At 40.8% G+C, this 17,743-nt stretch overlaps 1 protein-coding gene across 3 annotated transcripts in view; it reads right to left on the reverse strand.

Moving 5' to 3' along the window:
- The window catches only part of wtap (WT1 associated protein), a 42,581-nt gene that overhangs the window by 21,612 nt on the left and 3,226 nt on the right, over positions 1-17,743 (reverse strand). For 2 of the 3 annotated variants that reach the window (XM_072265948.1, XM_072265949.1), the window contains exons 2-4: positions 16,944-16,981; positions 16,790-16,845; positions 14,069-14,127 (exon numbers count right to left, since the gene is read on the reverse strand). In XM_072265948.1, the coding sequence (XP_072122049.1) occupies positions 14,069-14,127; positions 16,790-16,845; positions 16,944-16,973 (145 nt within the window). In that variant the 5' untranslated portion in view covers positions 16,974-16,981. Of the gene's footprint in view, positions 1-11,247; positions 11,315-14,068; positions 14,128-16,789; positions 16,846-16,943; positions 16,982-17,743 lie in introns of those variants that run through there. The other variant, XM_072265950.1, reaches the window with a different exon arrangement.

Consider the following 17,743-nt stretch of genomic DNA (forward strand, 5'->3'; position numbering starts at 1 on the left):
ACAAGCAAGATAGATAAAGGGGATGAGTGGATGTTGTATATTTGGACTTTCACAAGGCCTTTGACAAGGTGCCACACCTGAGGCTGCTTACTAAGTTAAGAGCCCGTGGTATTACAGAAAAGTTACTAACATGGTTAGAGCATTGGCTGATTGGTAGGAGGCAGTGACTGAGAATAAAAGGATCCTTTTCTGGTTGGCTGCCAGTGGTGTTCCGCAGGGGGTCGGTGTTGGGACCACTTCTGTTTATGCTGATATAAATGATTTAGATGATGGAATAGATGGCTTTGTTGCCAAGTTTGCAGATGATACGAAGATTGGTGGAGGGGCAGAGGGACTGAGGTAGATTAGGAGAACGGGCAAGAAAGTGGCAAATAAAATACAATGTTGGAAAATGCATAGTCATGCACTTTGGTAGTAGAAATAAATGTGCAGACTATTTTCTAACTGGGGAGAAAATCCAAAATTCTGAGATGCAAAAGGAATTGGGAGTCCTTGTGCAGAACACCCTAAAGGTTAACTTGCAGGTCGAATCGGTGGTGAGGAAGGCAAATGTCATGTTAGCATTCATTTCAAGAAATCTAGAATACAACAGCAAGGATGCGAAGCTGAGGCTTTATAAGGCACTGCTGAGGCCTCACCTTGAGTATTGTGAACAGTTTCGAGCCCTTCATCTTAGAAAAGATATGCTGGATGGGCCGGTTGGTGGTGCAACGACATCGGTACTGGACTCGGGAGCGGAGGTTCCCGGGTTTGAAACTAGTCGGGTCCGCTCCCGAGTACACTTTCCATCCGTGCCGGGTTGATTGTCGAGATCGCAACTCACCTCGTAAAAATAAAAGGCAAAATACTGCAAAAATGTCTGTGTGAGGAGTGGCGCACCACACAGTCTCTCTCTCGCTCCGCGCCTCGTAAAAAGCCATGAAAAAGACATCATCACAGACGCACACAGATGCACACGCAGGCACACGCCGAAAAAGAAAAAAAAAGAAAAAAGAAAAGATATGCTGGCTTTGGAGAGGGTCCAGAGGAGGTTCACAAGGATGATTCCAGGAATGAAAGGGTTATCATACAAGGAAGGTTTGATGGCTCTGGGTCTGTAGTCACTGGAATTCAGAAGGAAAAGGGAGGATCTCATTGAAACCTTTCAAATGTTGAAAGGCCTAGATGGAGCAGATGTAGAAAGGATGTTTCCCATGGTGGGAGAGTCTAGGACAAGAGGACAGAGCCTCAAGATAGAGGAGCGCCCTTTCAAAACAGAGATGCACAGTAATTCCTTTAGCCAAAGGGTGGTGAATTTGTAGAATTTGTTGCCATATGCAGCTGTGGAGGCCAGGTCGCTGGGTGTATTTAAGGCAGAGATTGATAGGTTCTTGATTTGACATGGCATCAAAGGTTATGGGGAGAAGCCTGTGAACTGGGGTTGAGGAGGAGAAAAAGGGAAGGCTCAATCATTCCTGATTGAATGGAAGAACAGACTCGATGGGCCAGATGGCTTAATTCTGCTACTATGTCTTATGGTTAGCTCTCTGTTATCTAACCTTCCAGGGCAGCTTGTCAGGAGGGACCTTGTCAAAGGCCATACTAAAGTTCATATAGACAAAATCCACGCTCTACCTTTATCTACCCTCTTAGTTACCTCTGCAAAAACTCCAAAAGACTTGTCAGACATGACCACCCATGCGCAAAACCACACAGACTATTCCTGATCTGGCCTTGACAGTAGTGATCGTAGATTATTAAAAATATTTCCTCCGCAATCTTCATCAGCACAGGAGCGCCACACTGCTGTGTGCTTAATCCCTGCTCTACTTGCTTTACATCCATGACTGTGGCTAAGAACAGTTCCAACATCATATATAAGTCTGCTGATGACAATACTGTTGTGGGATGTATCAAAGGTGATGATGAATCAGCATACAGGAGGGACAGTGGTGTAATTTGGCTGAGTGGTGTAATAACAACAACCTCTCACTCAATGTCAACAAGACCAAGGAACTAATTGTAGACTTCAGGGGAGGGAAACCACCCATGAGCCAGTACTCATCAGAGGTGGAGAAGGTCAGTAACTTTATATTCCTGGGTGTCACTATCTCAAAGGACCTGTCCTGGACTATTGCAAAGAAAGCACAACAGCGCCTCTACTTCCTCGAACCTGCGGTGGTTTGGCATATCATCAAAGACCATGGCAAACTTCTATTGATACGTGGTGGAAACTGTGCTGACTGGCTGAATTATGCCTCTGGTATGGGAACACCAATGCCTTGAGCGGAAAATCCTACAAAAGATAGTGGATTCGGCCCAGTACACCATGGGTAACACCCTCCCAACCATTGACCACATCTACATGAAACATTGTCATAGAAAAGCAGCACCCATCATCAAAGATCCTCACCACACACGTAATGCTCTTTTCTTGCTGCTGCCATCATGTAGAAGTTATAAGTGCCTCAGAACTCACACCACCAGGTTCAAGAACAGTTACTGCCCCTCAATCATCAGGCTTGCGAACAAAAGGGGACAACTACTCTCATTCTATTTCTGGTGCTCCCACAACAGATGGCCTCACTTTAAGGACTCTTTATCTTGCTATTTCATACTGGTTATTTATTGCTATTTATTTTTATTTGCATTTGCACAGTTTGCATTCATTGGTCCTGTTTAACAGTTACTGTTCTATAGATGTGCTGGGTATACCCGTAGGATAAAGAATCTCAGGGTTGTATATAGTGAGACGTACGTAGCCTGATAATAAATTTTACTTTAACTTTGGTAGCGTTTGACTTGAGTGTGGCACTTGTTGCTATTGGAGATGAATTTCCCCAACATCAGCACATTACTACAGAAATCCTCAGTGTTCTGGACCCACCCATCTTGACATGCATGGTTTGGTTGCATTCATTTGGTTGCTTTGCTCCTGCTACAGCTACTGAATTCATTCCTAGACTGTCAACAATTGTCTGTCATGACTTTTAGTGAAGCCTTCCATCTACCACAACCTTTTCATACCTTAATAATCTTGTTTAAGTTTAGGAACGCAGCTTCAAAATGAATTACTTATTTTGGGTTTTGTTCTACCTCCCTTTTTGCAAAGTATACTAATCTTCTGTCACTGATCCTTGCTTGCTTTAGTTTGCCAATTATTTTCTTTTTGAAGGTAATTTTGTAGTAAATGCCAAGTTGAGGATTTATTCTCACAACACTCCTGCTAATGTTCTCAGTACCTGAGCTCAATTTGCTCATACAATCATATTTTAAACATTCCATGATAATTTGACACAGTAATTTCTTTGCCTGAGGTTTTGTTTTAAAATAATTCGGTCTCAGCCTTTTCACATTGTGCACTGTCCTACTCGCCTACAGCAGTGAACTATTTGCATCTATTTCTGTTATTTTGGTTTTTAGTGCTAAGATGCACTTCTACTTTTATATCCTGGATTGAAAGATCCAGAAGTGAGTCTTTGTAGTTGTTAAGTACTCAGTGAAAAGGAGCTTACATCCTTTGTGCTGATACAGTTCATAATCTGCATTACTAGTTTCCTGCTTTTTCCTCCACCAAAATCATGTTGCCTTAATTTCTTTATAATATCATCTTCATTTTTCCCTTTCTGGGTTCTTTTGAAGACCTTGACCTGGAGATACACACTGACTACGGTTCTTTGCGTGTATGGGACCTGCTCTCGGGGTTTCATAACCGGCCTAAGTATTCGGCTCGGCTTTGAAAGCCTAGGATCTTGGGGCTCTGGAGACGGGCAGATTGAGTGTCGGAGTCATGACAGGAGACCCATGTGTTGTTGGGGGAGTCTGAACATCTGTGGCTGTGTGCCCAGAGACTTGTGATCGTGATCTTTTGGCACAGAGCTCGAAAAAAGCGACCTGGCAGACTTTTAACATTGTAAACCAGCAGGTTGTTTTTTATGTCTCCCTGCTCGCTGTGAAGATGGAGACACCTCTTTCTCCCTTATTAAGGAGAGAGAGAACCTGTGGTATGTCGAATGCCGGGTGAACAATGTAGTCTTTGGGGTAACTGCAAGTCCGCATCTTTACCGTTGCTTTGCTCACGCTTGAGTGCTTGGTGGCGGTGTCAATGCTTTTTTTTGCCGGTGGGGGGGAGGGGGGATTGTTGCTTGCTGCTGCTTATGCGTGGGAGGGGGGAGCTGGGTACTTTGGGGCTCTAACATTTGACCATTGTTCATTCTTTGGGGCACTCCTCTGTTTTCGTGGATGGTTGCGAAGAAAAAGCATTTCAGGATGTATATTATATACATTTCTCTGACATTAAATTGTACCTTTGAACCTTTTACCATAAAACCAGGACGAACCAAAAGGGTCAGACCAGTTACGCTCACAGATCTCGATTTTGCAGATGACATAGTCCTGCTCTCTGACCAGCCAGAGGAAGCACAGCAGCTACCGACAAAAGTGGAAGTTGAGTGCAATAAAGTTGGACTTCACCTCGATGCTAAAAAGACAGAGTACGTGGTGTTTAACTGCTACGAAGGTACTCTCAAGAAGGTAAAGAATGATACCATTAAGAAAGTCTTTGACTTCAAGTACCTCGAGTCACGAATGATGAGTTCGCAGAGGGACATAAAGATATGGAAGGCGCTGGCGTGCAGGGCTATGAACGACATGAAGGAAACCTGGAAGTCGAACCTGACCAGAGGGCTTAAAAAGAGGATCTTCGTAGCAGTCATAGAGTCCATTCTCACGTATGGATTTGAGACGTGGACACTCACCAAGACCATGTGAAAGTCTCTAGACCACGAATACTCCGGATGGCTCTTGACGTGAGTTGGCAACAGCACATGACGAGCGTTGAGCTCTATGACGACCTACCGATGCTCACCACTAAACCGAGGCGAGAAGACTGCAACTAGCGGGGCACTGTCTACGCCACCCCGAGCTACCTGCCAGCCTAGTCATCATATGGGAGCCCAAGCATGGGAGGATGAACCCTGGGCGCCCTCCCAAGACTATGGTCAACACGCTCCTAGAAGACAGCGGCGCGGCTAATGTGGATGAACTGAACACACTGATGAGGGACAGGAAGAAGTGGAGAGTCCATCATTGTGCCCGACGCCAGCCCCCTAGGCCTAAGTCGGTGTAGTAGTAGTAGTTTGAACCTTTAAATTTTCACTTTTAGAATTGCTAGATTTACATCTGTACAGAGGTAAAGGTGATAAACAAAGCAGAACTCACTCACTATTTTACTAAAAGGTAAAATCGCTCAAGATTTGCTGCTCCATACCCAAAAACACAAGCACAGTGGCACATTCATTCATACATAGGAATACACAATATCTTAACTCCACAGGGTTAAATTGCAAAAACTCGACTTGGGAATTCCTCCCATCAAAGATCTTTTGAAAGTGAAGGTATATTACAGCTACTAAACTTAACTCAGTATCTATCATGTATGGTTTTCCTTTGAAATTTTTTGTCAAATATTACGTGCCAAGGTGTAACTCGGTAGGAAATACTAAAAGAAATGGAGAAATTTAAAACACTGAATTAATTAGGTGCAAACAATTGTGTTGGGGGGTTGGCATAATACGGCTGTAACATATCTGAACGCAACAGTCAGATAAGTGACTGTTACAGATAGCCACATGAAAAGATCAGAGTTGGTTCTTTCACATTCTTTGCTAAAAAGATTTCAGGAAAGGTAAGGGGGAAATAAATAAGGGTAGGAATTTTAAATATTACACTAATAAGAGAGAATTCCCACAGAATCAAAAAAAATCTCTTTGGAGCTGCACACAGAAACACTACAGTAATTTATAATTTTTTAAATTAGGTATTGAAATGTACTGGTGCTGCAAAACAACGAATTTCCTGACATATGCTAGTGATACTAAACCCAAATCTGATTCAGAATCTATCTGGTTTTGGATCTGTGATGAAGTATGGAGCTGCCAGGTGTATTTTGTATGTTTCAAACATTTTTGAGAGATACTGAAACTGAAGCGCAAGAATAGTGTTAAAGGTGGTCATTGCTGAAGGGGCTATGATTATGTGAAGAGCCAGGGTTCACTTTATCAAGTACAGTGAGAACAGCCTTTTCAATAATCTACAGCCATTGGAAGTGTAAAAACAATGCACCTGAAACCAGAGGTCCCTAAAGGACAAAGGATTTGCTGAGTAATTTTTAAATCCACTTTTTTTCTTAGCAATTATTGTCTATTACAAAAGAAGGTAAGAAATAAGAAATAGGAGTAGAAGTAGGCCTCCTGCACATCCTGCCTGCTCCGCCATTCAATAAGATCATGGCTGATCTGGCCATGGACTCATCTCCACCTACCTGCCTTTTCCCCATAGCCCTTACTTCCCCTATGATGCAAAAATCCATCCAACCTTGTCTTAAATATATTTATTAAATCCACTGCTTCATTGGGCAGATAATTCTACAGATTCACCACTCTCTGGGAAAAGCAGTTCCTCCTCATCCCTGTCCCAAATCTACTCCCCTAAATCTTGAGGCAATGTTGTCTAGTTCTAGTCTCACCTACCAGTGGAAACACCTCAATACCCAGAGCCTGGACTGACAGCAACCTACTGCCCTCTACTGTGCCTATTGTCTTGTTTATTATTTATTATAATGCCTGCACTGTTTTGTGCACTTTAGCAGTCCTGGGTAGGTCTACAGTCTAGTGTAGTTTTTGTATTGTTCACGTAGCACCATGATTCTGAAAAATGTTGACTCATTTTTACTGTGTACTGTACCAGCAGTTATGGTCAAAATGACAATAAAAAGTGACGACTTGACAACTTTCCTGCCTCTATCTTATCTATCCCCTTCATAATTCCATGTATGTTTCTATAAGATCTCCTCTCATTCTTCTGAATTCCAGCAAGTACAATCCCAGGCAACTCAATCTCTCCTCATCTCTGGAATCAACCTGGTGAATCTCCTTTGCACCGCCTCCAAAGCCAGTGCATCCTTCAAGTAAGGAGACTAGAACTGCATGCAATACTCCAGGTGCAGCCTCACCAGTATCCTGTACAGCTGTAACATAACCTCCCTGCTCTTAAATTCACTCCCTCTAACAATGAAGACCAACATTCCATTTGCCTTCTTGACAGCTTACTGTACCCGCAAACCAACCTTTTGTGATTCATGACAAGCACTTCTAAGTCCCTCTGCACAGCAGCATGCTGCAATTTTTTGCCATTTAAGTAATAACCTGTTCTTTCATTTTTCCTTCTGAAGTGGATGACCTCACATTTACCAACATTGTACTCCATCTGCCAGACCCTTACCCACTCACTAAACCTATCTATATCTCTCTACAGACTCTCTGTATCTTCCGCACAATTTGTTTTTCCAGCCAACTTAGATACATTACACTTGGTCCCACCTTCCAGATCGTTAATGTACATTGTGAACAATTGGGGCCCAGCACTGACCCCTGTGGCACACCGCTCACCACACTGATTGCTAACCACAGTAACACCTGTGTATCCCAACTCTCTGCTTTCTATTAGTTAACCAATCCTCTATCCATGCTAATACATCACCCCCAACTCTACGCATCCTTATCTTATGAATTACTAATTGCTTAACATAGGTGGTGATGTTGCTCAGCAATTTCAAAGGGGCACCTATCAATCACATTGCTCTAGGTGGTTAGAATATATAATTTGTCCGCAAGGACATAAATGAACCAGAAGGGTTTTGTGAAAATCTGAGCATTTCAAGGTAACCACTAGTAAGATTAAATTTTAATATAAAAACATATCACTTAATTAACCCAATTTAAAATTTAGATCTGCAAAGGCAAGATCTGTAAACACACCTCTGAATAATGGGCCATTAATTCAGGCTCTTGATTAATGGTCCAGAAACTTAAGAGTGAAGAAGAAAAAGAACTAAAAAGTAGTGATATCAGATTACTTTGAATCATTGTTTTTCCAAGAGAATTTTACCAAACCTATGGTAATGGAAGGTAAAGTGGAGAATGCAGGAAAGACTGGCAGAATTTACAAGTACTTAAATGACTCCAGACAGATAGGATGTACCCTAGATTACCATAACGTATGTGGTTACAGAAATACTACCTACAAATTTCCCAATTCACAATGATGCCACAAAATTTTCAAAAATATAAATGTAACAACTGGATAAACCTAGTGCTTATGGAAACATGGTTTAAAAATAAGATTACTGGAGAAAATTAAGATAGCTTTATAGGTGTAGAGCAATAAGAGAAAGCCAGCAATGACTGAACATTTTTGAGGTAACCATGCAGATGAGGACATGGTTAAAACATGGTTTTAAAACTATCTATTTGTAAAATATAATGCCCAATTTGGAAGGCATGACGAGCACAGTATCCAAGTTGGTAAGCCACGACAAGTGAAATTCAATGCAAAAAGTGAAAGATAGAAAGACAATACAGCGGATTCCAATTAATTGGACCACTGATTAATTGGGACAGTCGTTTTACACAAATCTTAAGAACCAAAACAAATTTTAAAAGAAGAGCTGGGATTCTTTTTGTTTACTTGGGACACTATGCTGCTTAATAGGGGCAAGGTTCTCTTGCAGAATAGTTTCCAAGAAGTGTCAATCACACGAACTTGTTAAGACACTACACGCTTAGAGTGAAGTTTTTAAATAGTGCCAGTTGTGCACGCTTGTGTTATATTATCCATTCAGGCCAATGGACACTGATTCAAAATGCAGCAATTTTTAATAATTTTGTTTTTGAGACACCACTTCCTAAAGGTGTCCCGGGTACTTTGCAGGCTAGTACCCAAGATGGAGCAGACTAAATTTACAACCCTCTGAAGCTTTCTTTCGGTCCTGTGCAGCAGCGACCCCCCCCCCCCCCCCCCCAATTAGCAGACAGTGATGCAGCCTGTCAGAATGCTCTCCACGGTACAACTAAAGAAGTTTTCAAGTGTATTTGTTACACACCAAATCTCTTCAAATTCCGAGTGAAGTATAGTCATTGTCGTCTGCATTGATATGTTGGGACCAGGTTAGATCCTCAGAGATCTTGACACCTATGAACTTGAAACTGCTCGCTCTCTCCATTTCTGATCCCTTTATGAGGATTGGTATGTGTTTCTTTGTCTTACCCTTCCTGAAGTCCACAATCAGTTCTTTTGTCTTACTGACGTTGAGTGCCAGGTTGTTGCTGGAACACCACTCCACTAGTTGGCATATTTCACTCTGTCCGCCCTCTCGTCACCATCTGATAATAGTTGTATCATCATCAAATTTATAGATGGTATTTGAGCTATGCCTAGCTACACAGTCATGGGTACAGAGAGGGTAGAGCAGTGGGCTAAGCACATATCCCTGAGGTGCACCATTGTCAATCGTCAGCGAGGAGGAGATGTTATCACTAAGGTGCAGAGATTATGGTCCTCCAGTTAGGAAGTCGAGGATCCAATTGCAGAGGGAGGTACAGAGGTCCAGATTCTGCAACTTCTCAGTCAGGATTGTGGGAATGATCTGTAGTCGATAGCTGAGCTATAGTTGATGAACAGCATCCTGACATAGGTGATTGTGTTGTCCAGGTGGTCCACAGCCGTGTGAGGAGCCATTAAGATTGAGCCATTATGATCATCCAAACTTTTGTCACCTGCTGTTTCATTCCCTAATAGCTGTATCTAGCTGGGACCTCTATACATTGACTGAGGAAACTTTCCTAAACACATTTGACAAACCTTTTCCCATCTTTACAGTTTGGGATTCCTAGTCAATATGTAGAAAGTTAAAATCACCTATCACAATCTTATGTTACTTGCCACAGTCTGCCATCTCTCTGCAAATTTGCTCCACTAAATCGCGTGGTCTGTAATATAATTGCATTAACATGGTCATACCTTTCTTATTCCTCAGTTGTACCCATAAAGCCTCACTAAACGACCCTTCATCCTGACTGAGCATTGTACAAATAATGCCATCCAACCAACACACACAAATGCTGGAGGAATTCAGCAGCCCAGGCAGCATCTATGGAAAAGTCTACATTCGGCGTTTTGGGCCGAGACCCTTCATCAGGACTTGATCAGAGTCTTGATGAAGTGTCTCTGCCCAAAATTTCAACTGTAGACTTTTTCCATAGATGCTATCTGGCCTGCTGAGTTCCTCCAGCATTTTGTGTGTGTTGCTTGGATTTCCAGCATCTGCAGATTTTCTTGTGTAAGTAATGTCACCCCTTCTCTTTTAATCCCTCCTGCTCTGTCATGTCTAAAGTGGAACCCCGGAATATTGAGCTGCCAGTCCTGCTCCTCCTATCAAGTTTCACTACTGGCTATAATGTCATAATTCTACATGCTGATCCATGCCCCAAGCTCATCCATCTACAATACTTCCTGCATTGCAATATATGCAACTCAGAACATTAGTCCCATCATGCTCTTCCTTTTGATTCCTGACTTTGTATGTAGGCTTAACAACATCTTTCTCCACAACCATTTCACTATTTGTAGCACTCTGGTTCCCATCCCCCTGCAACTCGAGCTTATCACCTGTATAACACTAGCAAACCATTCCCCCTGTATAGGTCCCACCTTCTCCGGAAGAGAGCCCAATGATCCAAAAACCTGAAGCCTTCCTAGCTGCACTATCTCCTTAGCCACATATTTAACCTTCCAGTTTCTAGCTTCATTGGCATGTGGCACAGGTAGCAATTCTGAGATCACAACCCTGGAGTTCCTGTCCTTTAACTTAGCTCCTACCTCCCTGAACTGATTTTACAGGATTTCATCATCCCCTCCTATCTATGTCAGTAGTACCAATGTGGACCATGACTTCTGGCTGCTCACTCTCCCACTTAAGAATGCTGTTGACTCCATCTGAGACGTCCATGACCCTGGCACCAAAGGCAACAAACCATCCTGGAATCTTGTTCTTGTCCACAGAACCTCTTTTCTACTCCCCTAAACAACAAATCTATTATTACTACAGCTCACCTCTTCTCCCCCACTTTCCTTCTGAGCCACAAACCAGAATCAATGCCAGAGACCTGACAAACTGTGGCAGTATACTGGTTGTTGAAGGGAACAGCCACAGGAGTACCCTGTGCTATCTGTGTATCCCCTTTTCCCCTCCTGTGGTCACCCAAATATCCATGTCCGCACCTTGAGTATATGTCTTGTCTGTCAACCCCTCAGCCTTGATCAAGAGTACATCTAGTTCCAGCTCCAAACCCCTAACATAGTCTGCTAGAAACTGCAGCTGGATGCACTTCTTGCAGATGTAGTAATCAAGGATACTGGAGGTCTCCCTACCTAATCCACATCCCACAGAGGTGTATTCCAGTATTCTGTCTGGCATCCTCACTGCTCAAAATGTGCACTAAGAAAGAAAGGAAGAATGAATAACGGAAAAAATAATCTACCTAGGTCTGATGCTTTTCCTCGTTGAAACTTCAACTCCCCACTCCAACAATGGCCCACTCACAGAAGGTGCAAACTTCTTTTTATTGGTTGTTGCCAAATGCCTAGTAATGCAAAATCCAATGTCTCCTTGGGACTGTGGCATGCAAAATATGCTGACTGCCCCATCAATAATTATCAGGAACTAATAGTTTTACAGTCCTGTAGTAGTATTGGTAGTGTCCAAATTTGTTCTGTATTTCATTTAAACACGTAATTTGTTAACTTAGTTACACTGAAGTTTGTCTTATTTTATCTTCTTAACCATTTTCATGAAACTTCAGCTATTTGGGACAGCTGCTTAATTGGGCCTATATGTACTGGTAACTGTGTTCCAATTACCCGGAATCCACTGTACATGCAAGATTGTACAATTTCAAAACAGTTAAGGAAATTTTTCTTCAATATGTGCAACAGTTAAATAAACAGGGATGTTATGCAAGGAGAATTATATCCAGTTCAGGGGACAAGAACATGAAGAGTTCAGTGAAGGTGCAAGAGATTTTTAAAAATATATTAATTTTTCAAGATACCAGCACTGGCAAAGGGAGGACTATTATCCATCCATAATCGTCCTGCCAAACAGTGACTTGCCAGGCCATTTTGAAGCCAAACACACAGTAAACAGAAATCATCAACACCCAGACAGATCACATAATGGCAAATTAGGCAAGCAGATTTTCTCCCCTGAAGGAAATCAGTGAACCATAAGAGTTTTCTGTAATGTCTCATCCAGTAGTTATGTGGCAGTAGATGTAATTTTAAACATATTCCATGCTAGTAAGTGAATTAAGATCCCACGGTGGGATTTAAATTTGCATCTCTGGATTGTTAATCCACTCCTCTAGGCTCTAAAATATTAGTACAGCAAACTACTCACAGCACTACTGCATAGCAGAATGGTTCCAGGAGAGGTGTGCAGATAGAATACAGAAATTTGTTCTGCTTAAAACTGGAGAATATATAGAACTCATAGTTTTTTAAACCATGCAAACATCAGAGAGAATAACACAAAGAAAATCTGCTTCTAATGGCTGAAGGAAGCCAGAAGATTGACCCTAGGTGACTTGCAAAAGAATCGTAAGTGTCGGATTTGAAATACAGTTCAAGCTAGGAAGGTACCGTATACGAAGATTCAATAGCTAGTTGAACAACACTCAAAAGAAACATTAGATTTTAATAATTTTATGAAAGAGGGAAGTGGAACAAACAAACTGGATGATTTCAATGCTCTCTTCAGGATAGTAATATTCTGCCCACTGGGCATGATGTATGAGAATTAAAAAGAAACCCAGTTCAGAGGATACTCATTCAGTCCAACAATTCTTTTTATTCATTTTGCTTTGCACAGTAAACAAGGCCTTCTGCGCAATGCAGCTGGCCCTGTGATAAAAAATGTAAAATTAACTTTATGCTATTCCACCGTATTAGAAAAAAAATCATAAAATTGGAAAATGCATTTGAAACATTTAATATTTTATCCACATATAGTCTAGCATATCTGACTGCTTTTCCAGTAACACGGGGCAGCACAAATCATTCAGGTTATACCTCAGGAGCACTGGAACCATTATACATGCAAGGGAGTCTGCTAGTGCTTTTGTGGAGGCTATAAATTAACCATTGCAAGCGTACAGTAACCAACAGGAGAGAAGTATATTTAACAAGTGTTGGAAATAAAGGTAAATGGTAAATAGGACAAGAGGATAGAAAATTATTAAAAGGTGAAGTTTAAAAGCATGGTATCTAACAATGCAGCGGTAGCAAGATGGATAAATTAATGGACAACTGCTTTTGAAATAATGTGACTGCAGACTAACTAAAACCAAGTTCTCAAGATTCGAGGCTAAACAAGTTAGGCAAGACAGACAAAAGCGCGTTCTCAGCCCAGTCCAGTTAATTCTTATGTTTCTACTTCATGCACTTAATAACATTCCAAGGATGAAAATGAAATGAAAATCATAAGTGATTAACAATATTTAAAAACTCAGAAAGAAAGGCATTCTCCAGTCAGCTAGATCTACCACCCTCCAGTGCAATGACTCAACTTAGGTCTGCGGAAGTCAAGCTTTATTAATGCGGGTGATGATGAAAGGCATAATTCAGAAAAAAAGATTTTCAAGAATCTTCCCATAGCTCTCTCCAGCTAAATACAGCTGTTAAAATTATGCTCAATTAGGTAAAATTGTCTATTTCATTAAGGTTAAATATTTGCGAGGGGCCAAAAAAATCTGCTGCAACACCAGTTTCAGCGCTCTTTGCTAAGTGTGGAATGTGATATGAAAAAGAACATTTTCTTAATTGATCTCAATAAACCAACACAACAAGGTAACAACGCTAAAATACATTATAGCATATTTAAATATTCTTTAAGCAACCAGTGTTTATTTAAAAATTTGGTTTCCTGATGTGTTTGTTGGTTTGGCTGCTGTGCCAGTTTCTGAGACATCAAAAAACTACCTTTTTCAAGATGTTCTGAAAGTGAAAGCTTGTATTTGATCCAAGAGATTCGCAGTGTTAAGACAAATGTTAAGTTGATGCAACCAGGGAGCACAACCTAACTGGCAATGATAGGACCTTTATAGCATTATAGGACCTCTGTACTTTAAAAATAAACAATCTTTTCCAGCTGTTCTGATTAACCAGAAAAACAAAAGAAACTCAAACAACTTACAGTTGAGCTCTGAGCACTTAGTCTCCAATGCATGTACATAGACCTCCTGTTGTTTCCACCTGGAGGAAAATAGAATTGATCAGGCATTAAATCACAAATACAATCAAGAAAAAGTTGTTTTGCTTCATTCTCACAAACTGTTCATTAAAAAAAAGGAACACGAGTAAACCAATTGACTTTGGCTAATTTACTCTGACAGCCAAGCTCTATTTTGACTTCTTTTAGCTAGTACAGCATTTTCAGCTAACCTGAATAAATCAGATCTCCAGTAACATTTTTGCAAAGCGATCACACCTTAACAGGGTGCCTGTAAATTTATTATAACCGTGCTTCAGTACCTGGCCCGAAACAGGAAACAGCTTCTTGCCATCTCTCAATTATATTAATCACCACATCACCTCTTACCGTTTTATATTCAGGTCTTGTCAGTAGTGTTTACATACTTTGATATCATTTTCATGAACCTTTTTTACAGCTCTAGTGGCCATACACTATAACCAGGAATAAAATTGGGACTCAGTGAGGGTAAACCAGAGCTCCTCAGACCTTAACCTTAATGTTTGTGGCCCAATTATGTCCTATTCACAAAACAAAAGGACGTCCAATCTGTCAATCTAAAGCAAAATAATGGAAGGTATTATTGACACTGGCATCAAGCAATGAATGCCCATCAATAACCTACTTACAGGTCCCAGATTGGATTTCAAAGTCTTAGTCCAACCATGGACTAAGGAACTGAATTCTAGGTATGCTTAGTAACTATCCTTTACCATCAAAGCTGCATTTGACAGGGTGTGGCATCAAACAATCCAGGTAAAACTAAAATCAAATGGCACCAGTGGTGGACAAAAGAAAGATGGTTATAGTAGGTGAAAGGCCCCACCAGTACATCATTGCACAAGTTCCTCAGGGCAGTTTGTAACTTTGCCCAATCATCTTCAGCAGAAATGTTCACTGATGATTGCAGAGTGTTCAATTCCATTTGCATCTCCTGAGCAAGAGTGCATGTTTCTACAGTGTAACAACAAGACACGTTTAGGCATGGTGGGTAAGTGGCAAACTTTCATACTACATGAGTCCAGGCAATGACCATCTCCAACAAGGAAGCCTGATGTCTGGTGCCAGGTAAATAACCTCTTCGTTAATGTCAACAACACAAAGGAGTTGGTTATCGGCTTCAAGAGAACTCACATCCTCCTTTACATCAGCAGTATAGCAGTGGAAACTGTAACAGTTTCAAACTCCTGGGACTGCACATCACACACAACCTTTCATGGTCCCAGAACACATCTTACGCAGTCAAGAAAGCTGGACCTTGCACATCCATACTCAGAAACCATTCTATGGATGTGCAGTAGAATGCATCCTAACAAGCTGAATCATTGCTTGGTACAGAAACTACATGCTGGTGGACAGTAAGGCTCTACAACGGACTGTAAAAACTGTCCAATGCATCACTGGCACCAGCCTACCCACTGTCAAGGACACATACACAGAAAGGTGCTGGAAAAGGGCCAGTACCCTCATGAAGGATCCCACACACCCTGCTCATGGACTGTTTATCCCACTCACATCAGGGAGGAGGCTACATAGTATCCACAACAGGACTACTAGACTCAAAAACAGTAAGTGATCAACACCTCCACCCACTAACTTCACCACTACTTTATTATTTCCTACCTGTCACCTTAAATACAGCTTAGTGCCACTTTATGGACATACAATCAATGTATAGAAGCTATCTTATGTATTTATATCTATTACATTTTTTTAACAATCATTATTGTTATCTTTTCAGTTTTTTTTTGTGCTGCATCAGATCCAGAGTAACAATTATTCCTTTCTCTTAACATTTGTGTACAGGAAATGACATTAAATAGTCTTGAATCATAGTCCATCTTTGATATTCAGTGCAATTATCATCGCCACTTGTACCATTTACCAGAAATTTTTTTTCTAGATCAGTCACATAAGTACCCTGACTACATCATGGTAGGCAAGTTACTGGAAGGGGTATTGAGAGACAGGAAATAACTGCATTTGGAAAGGCAAAGACAGATGAGGGATAGTATGGCTTTTTGCATGGCAAATCATTTCACAAATTTGGGTTTTGTTTTGCAGAGATGATCAATATTTTGTTCACATGTACTTTAGCAAGGCTTTTGAGAAGGTCCAGCATGGGAAACTGGCCCAAAAGATGAGATCACATAGGACCCAGGGGAGCAAGACAATTCGATACAAAACTAATTTGGAGGTTTTTGACTGGAGGTATGTGCAGGGACTGGTGTTGGGCCAGTTATATAAAACACTAGGAGCAAACTGTTACAAGTTGAGCAAAGCTAGACAATTTCATTGTCTGTAATATGGGAATTTAACATCAGTCTATCAGTCTGAATTGAACGGAAGATACTCATTACAGATTATCATGACAAACAATTTCAGCAAAAAGTCATAATATACTTTAATACCATTAGACATCACTTTCCTGCCTTCTCCACAATATCCTTTCAGTAAAAGACTGCACAGCATATAATCGTAGTGAGAAATACTAACAAAAAAACAATTCTTCTCCCCAGATCAGACAAAATTGGTAATGACCCTAGGTTCTGATCAATTATTGGATAAAATCTTCCAAAGCAATTAAAATACTTCACGCTAAAATAAAGACATGCACGTTCACTGGTTAATCTCAGTTTCCAACTTCATTCCATTAATCATTACCTGGAACATAAGTCATCTCGGGATAGAGACTTGAAGTCTGATTCACTTAGGCGAACCTATACACAAAATAAAACAAGACATTATTATTTGTTACAAGTGACGAAGTGATCACCTTATAAAGTTTTATAGAATATATAAATTTATTCCTACTTACCTTCTTTGGTAGAGGTTCTTCATTAGTCATTCTGATTCCTGAAAAAAATGTTGGTAATTTACATTAATAATCCAAATAGCAAAACACTATCTCCTTGCAGTTAATTGGTACTTACAGTACATTATAGCCAATTCTGGAATCAGTCTTAGTCCATACAGACAGCAGTTGAGTTCAGGATTGAACTTGCATCACTGACAGTATGAAACTTAACCATGCCATGCCATCTGTAATTTCTGTCAATATACAACCTTGAATGCCTCACAATAACAAATCTTACTATCAATATGGTCCCACTCTAAATATTCACATCTCAAAATAGTGCGGGCTAAATCAAAGTACATATACGTTACGATATACTACACTGAGATCAATTTTCTTGAAGGCATTTACAGGAAAACAAAGAAATACAATAAAATTTATGAAAAACTATACACAAAGACTAACAAAGAACCAAAATGCAAAAGAAGACAAATGGTACAAGTAAAACAATATTGAGAATATGAGTTCAGGAGGCCTTGCAAGTGAGTCTGTGGGTTGTGGAATCAGTTCAGTTGAGGTGTATGAAGTTATTCACACTGGTTCAGAAGACTGATGGTTGTAGGGTAATAGCTGTTCCCGAACCTGGTGATGTGAGACCTAAGGTACCTGCCCAGTGGTAGTAGTGAGAAGAGAGCATGGCCTGGATGGTGGGGTTCTTGGTGATCGATGCTGCTTTCTTGCGGTAGCGCTCCAGATAAATTTGCTCTGTTGTGGGGAGTACTTTGTGATGGACTGGGCTGTATCCGCCACTTTTTGTAGGC

The sequence above is a fragment of the Mobula birostris genome, chromosome 8 (genome assembly GCF_030028105.1).
Source record: "Mobula birostris isolate sMobBir1 chromosome 8, sMobBir1.hap1, whole genome shotgun sequence".
NCBI lineage: Eukaryota > Metazoa > Chordata > Chondrichthyes > Myliobatiformes > Myliobatidae > Mobula > Mobula birostris.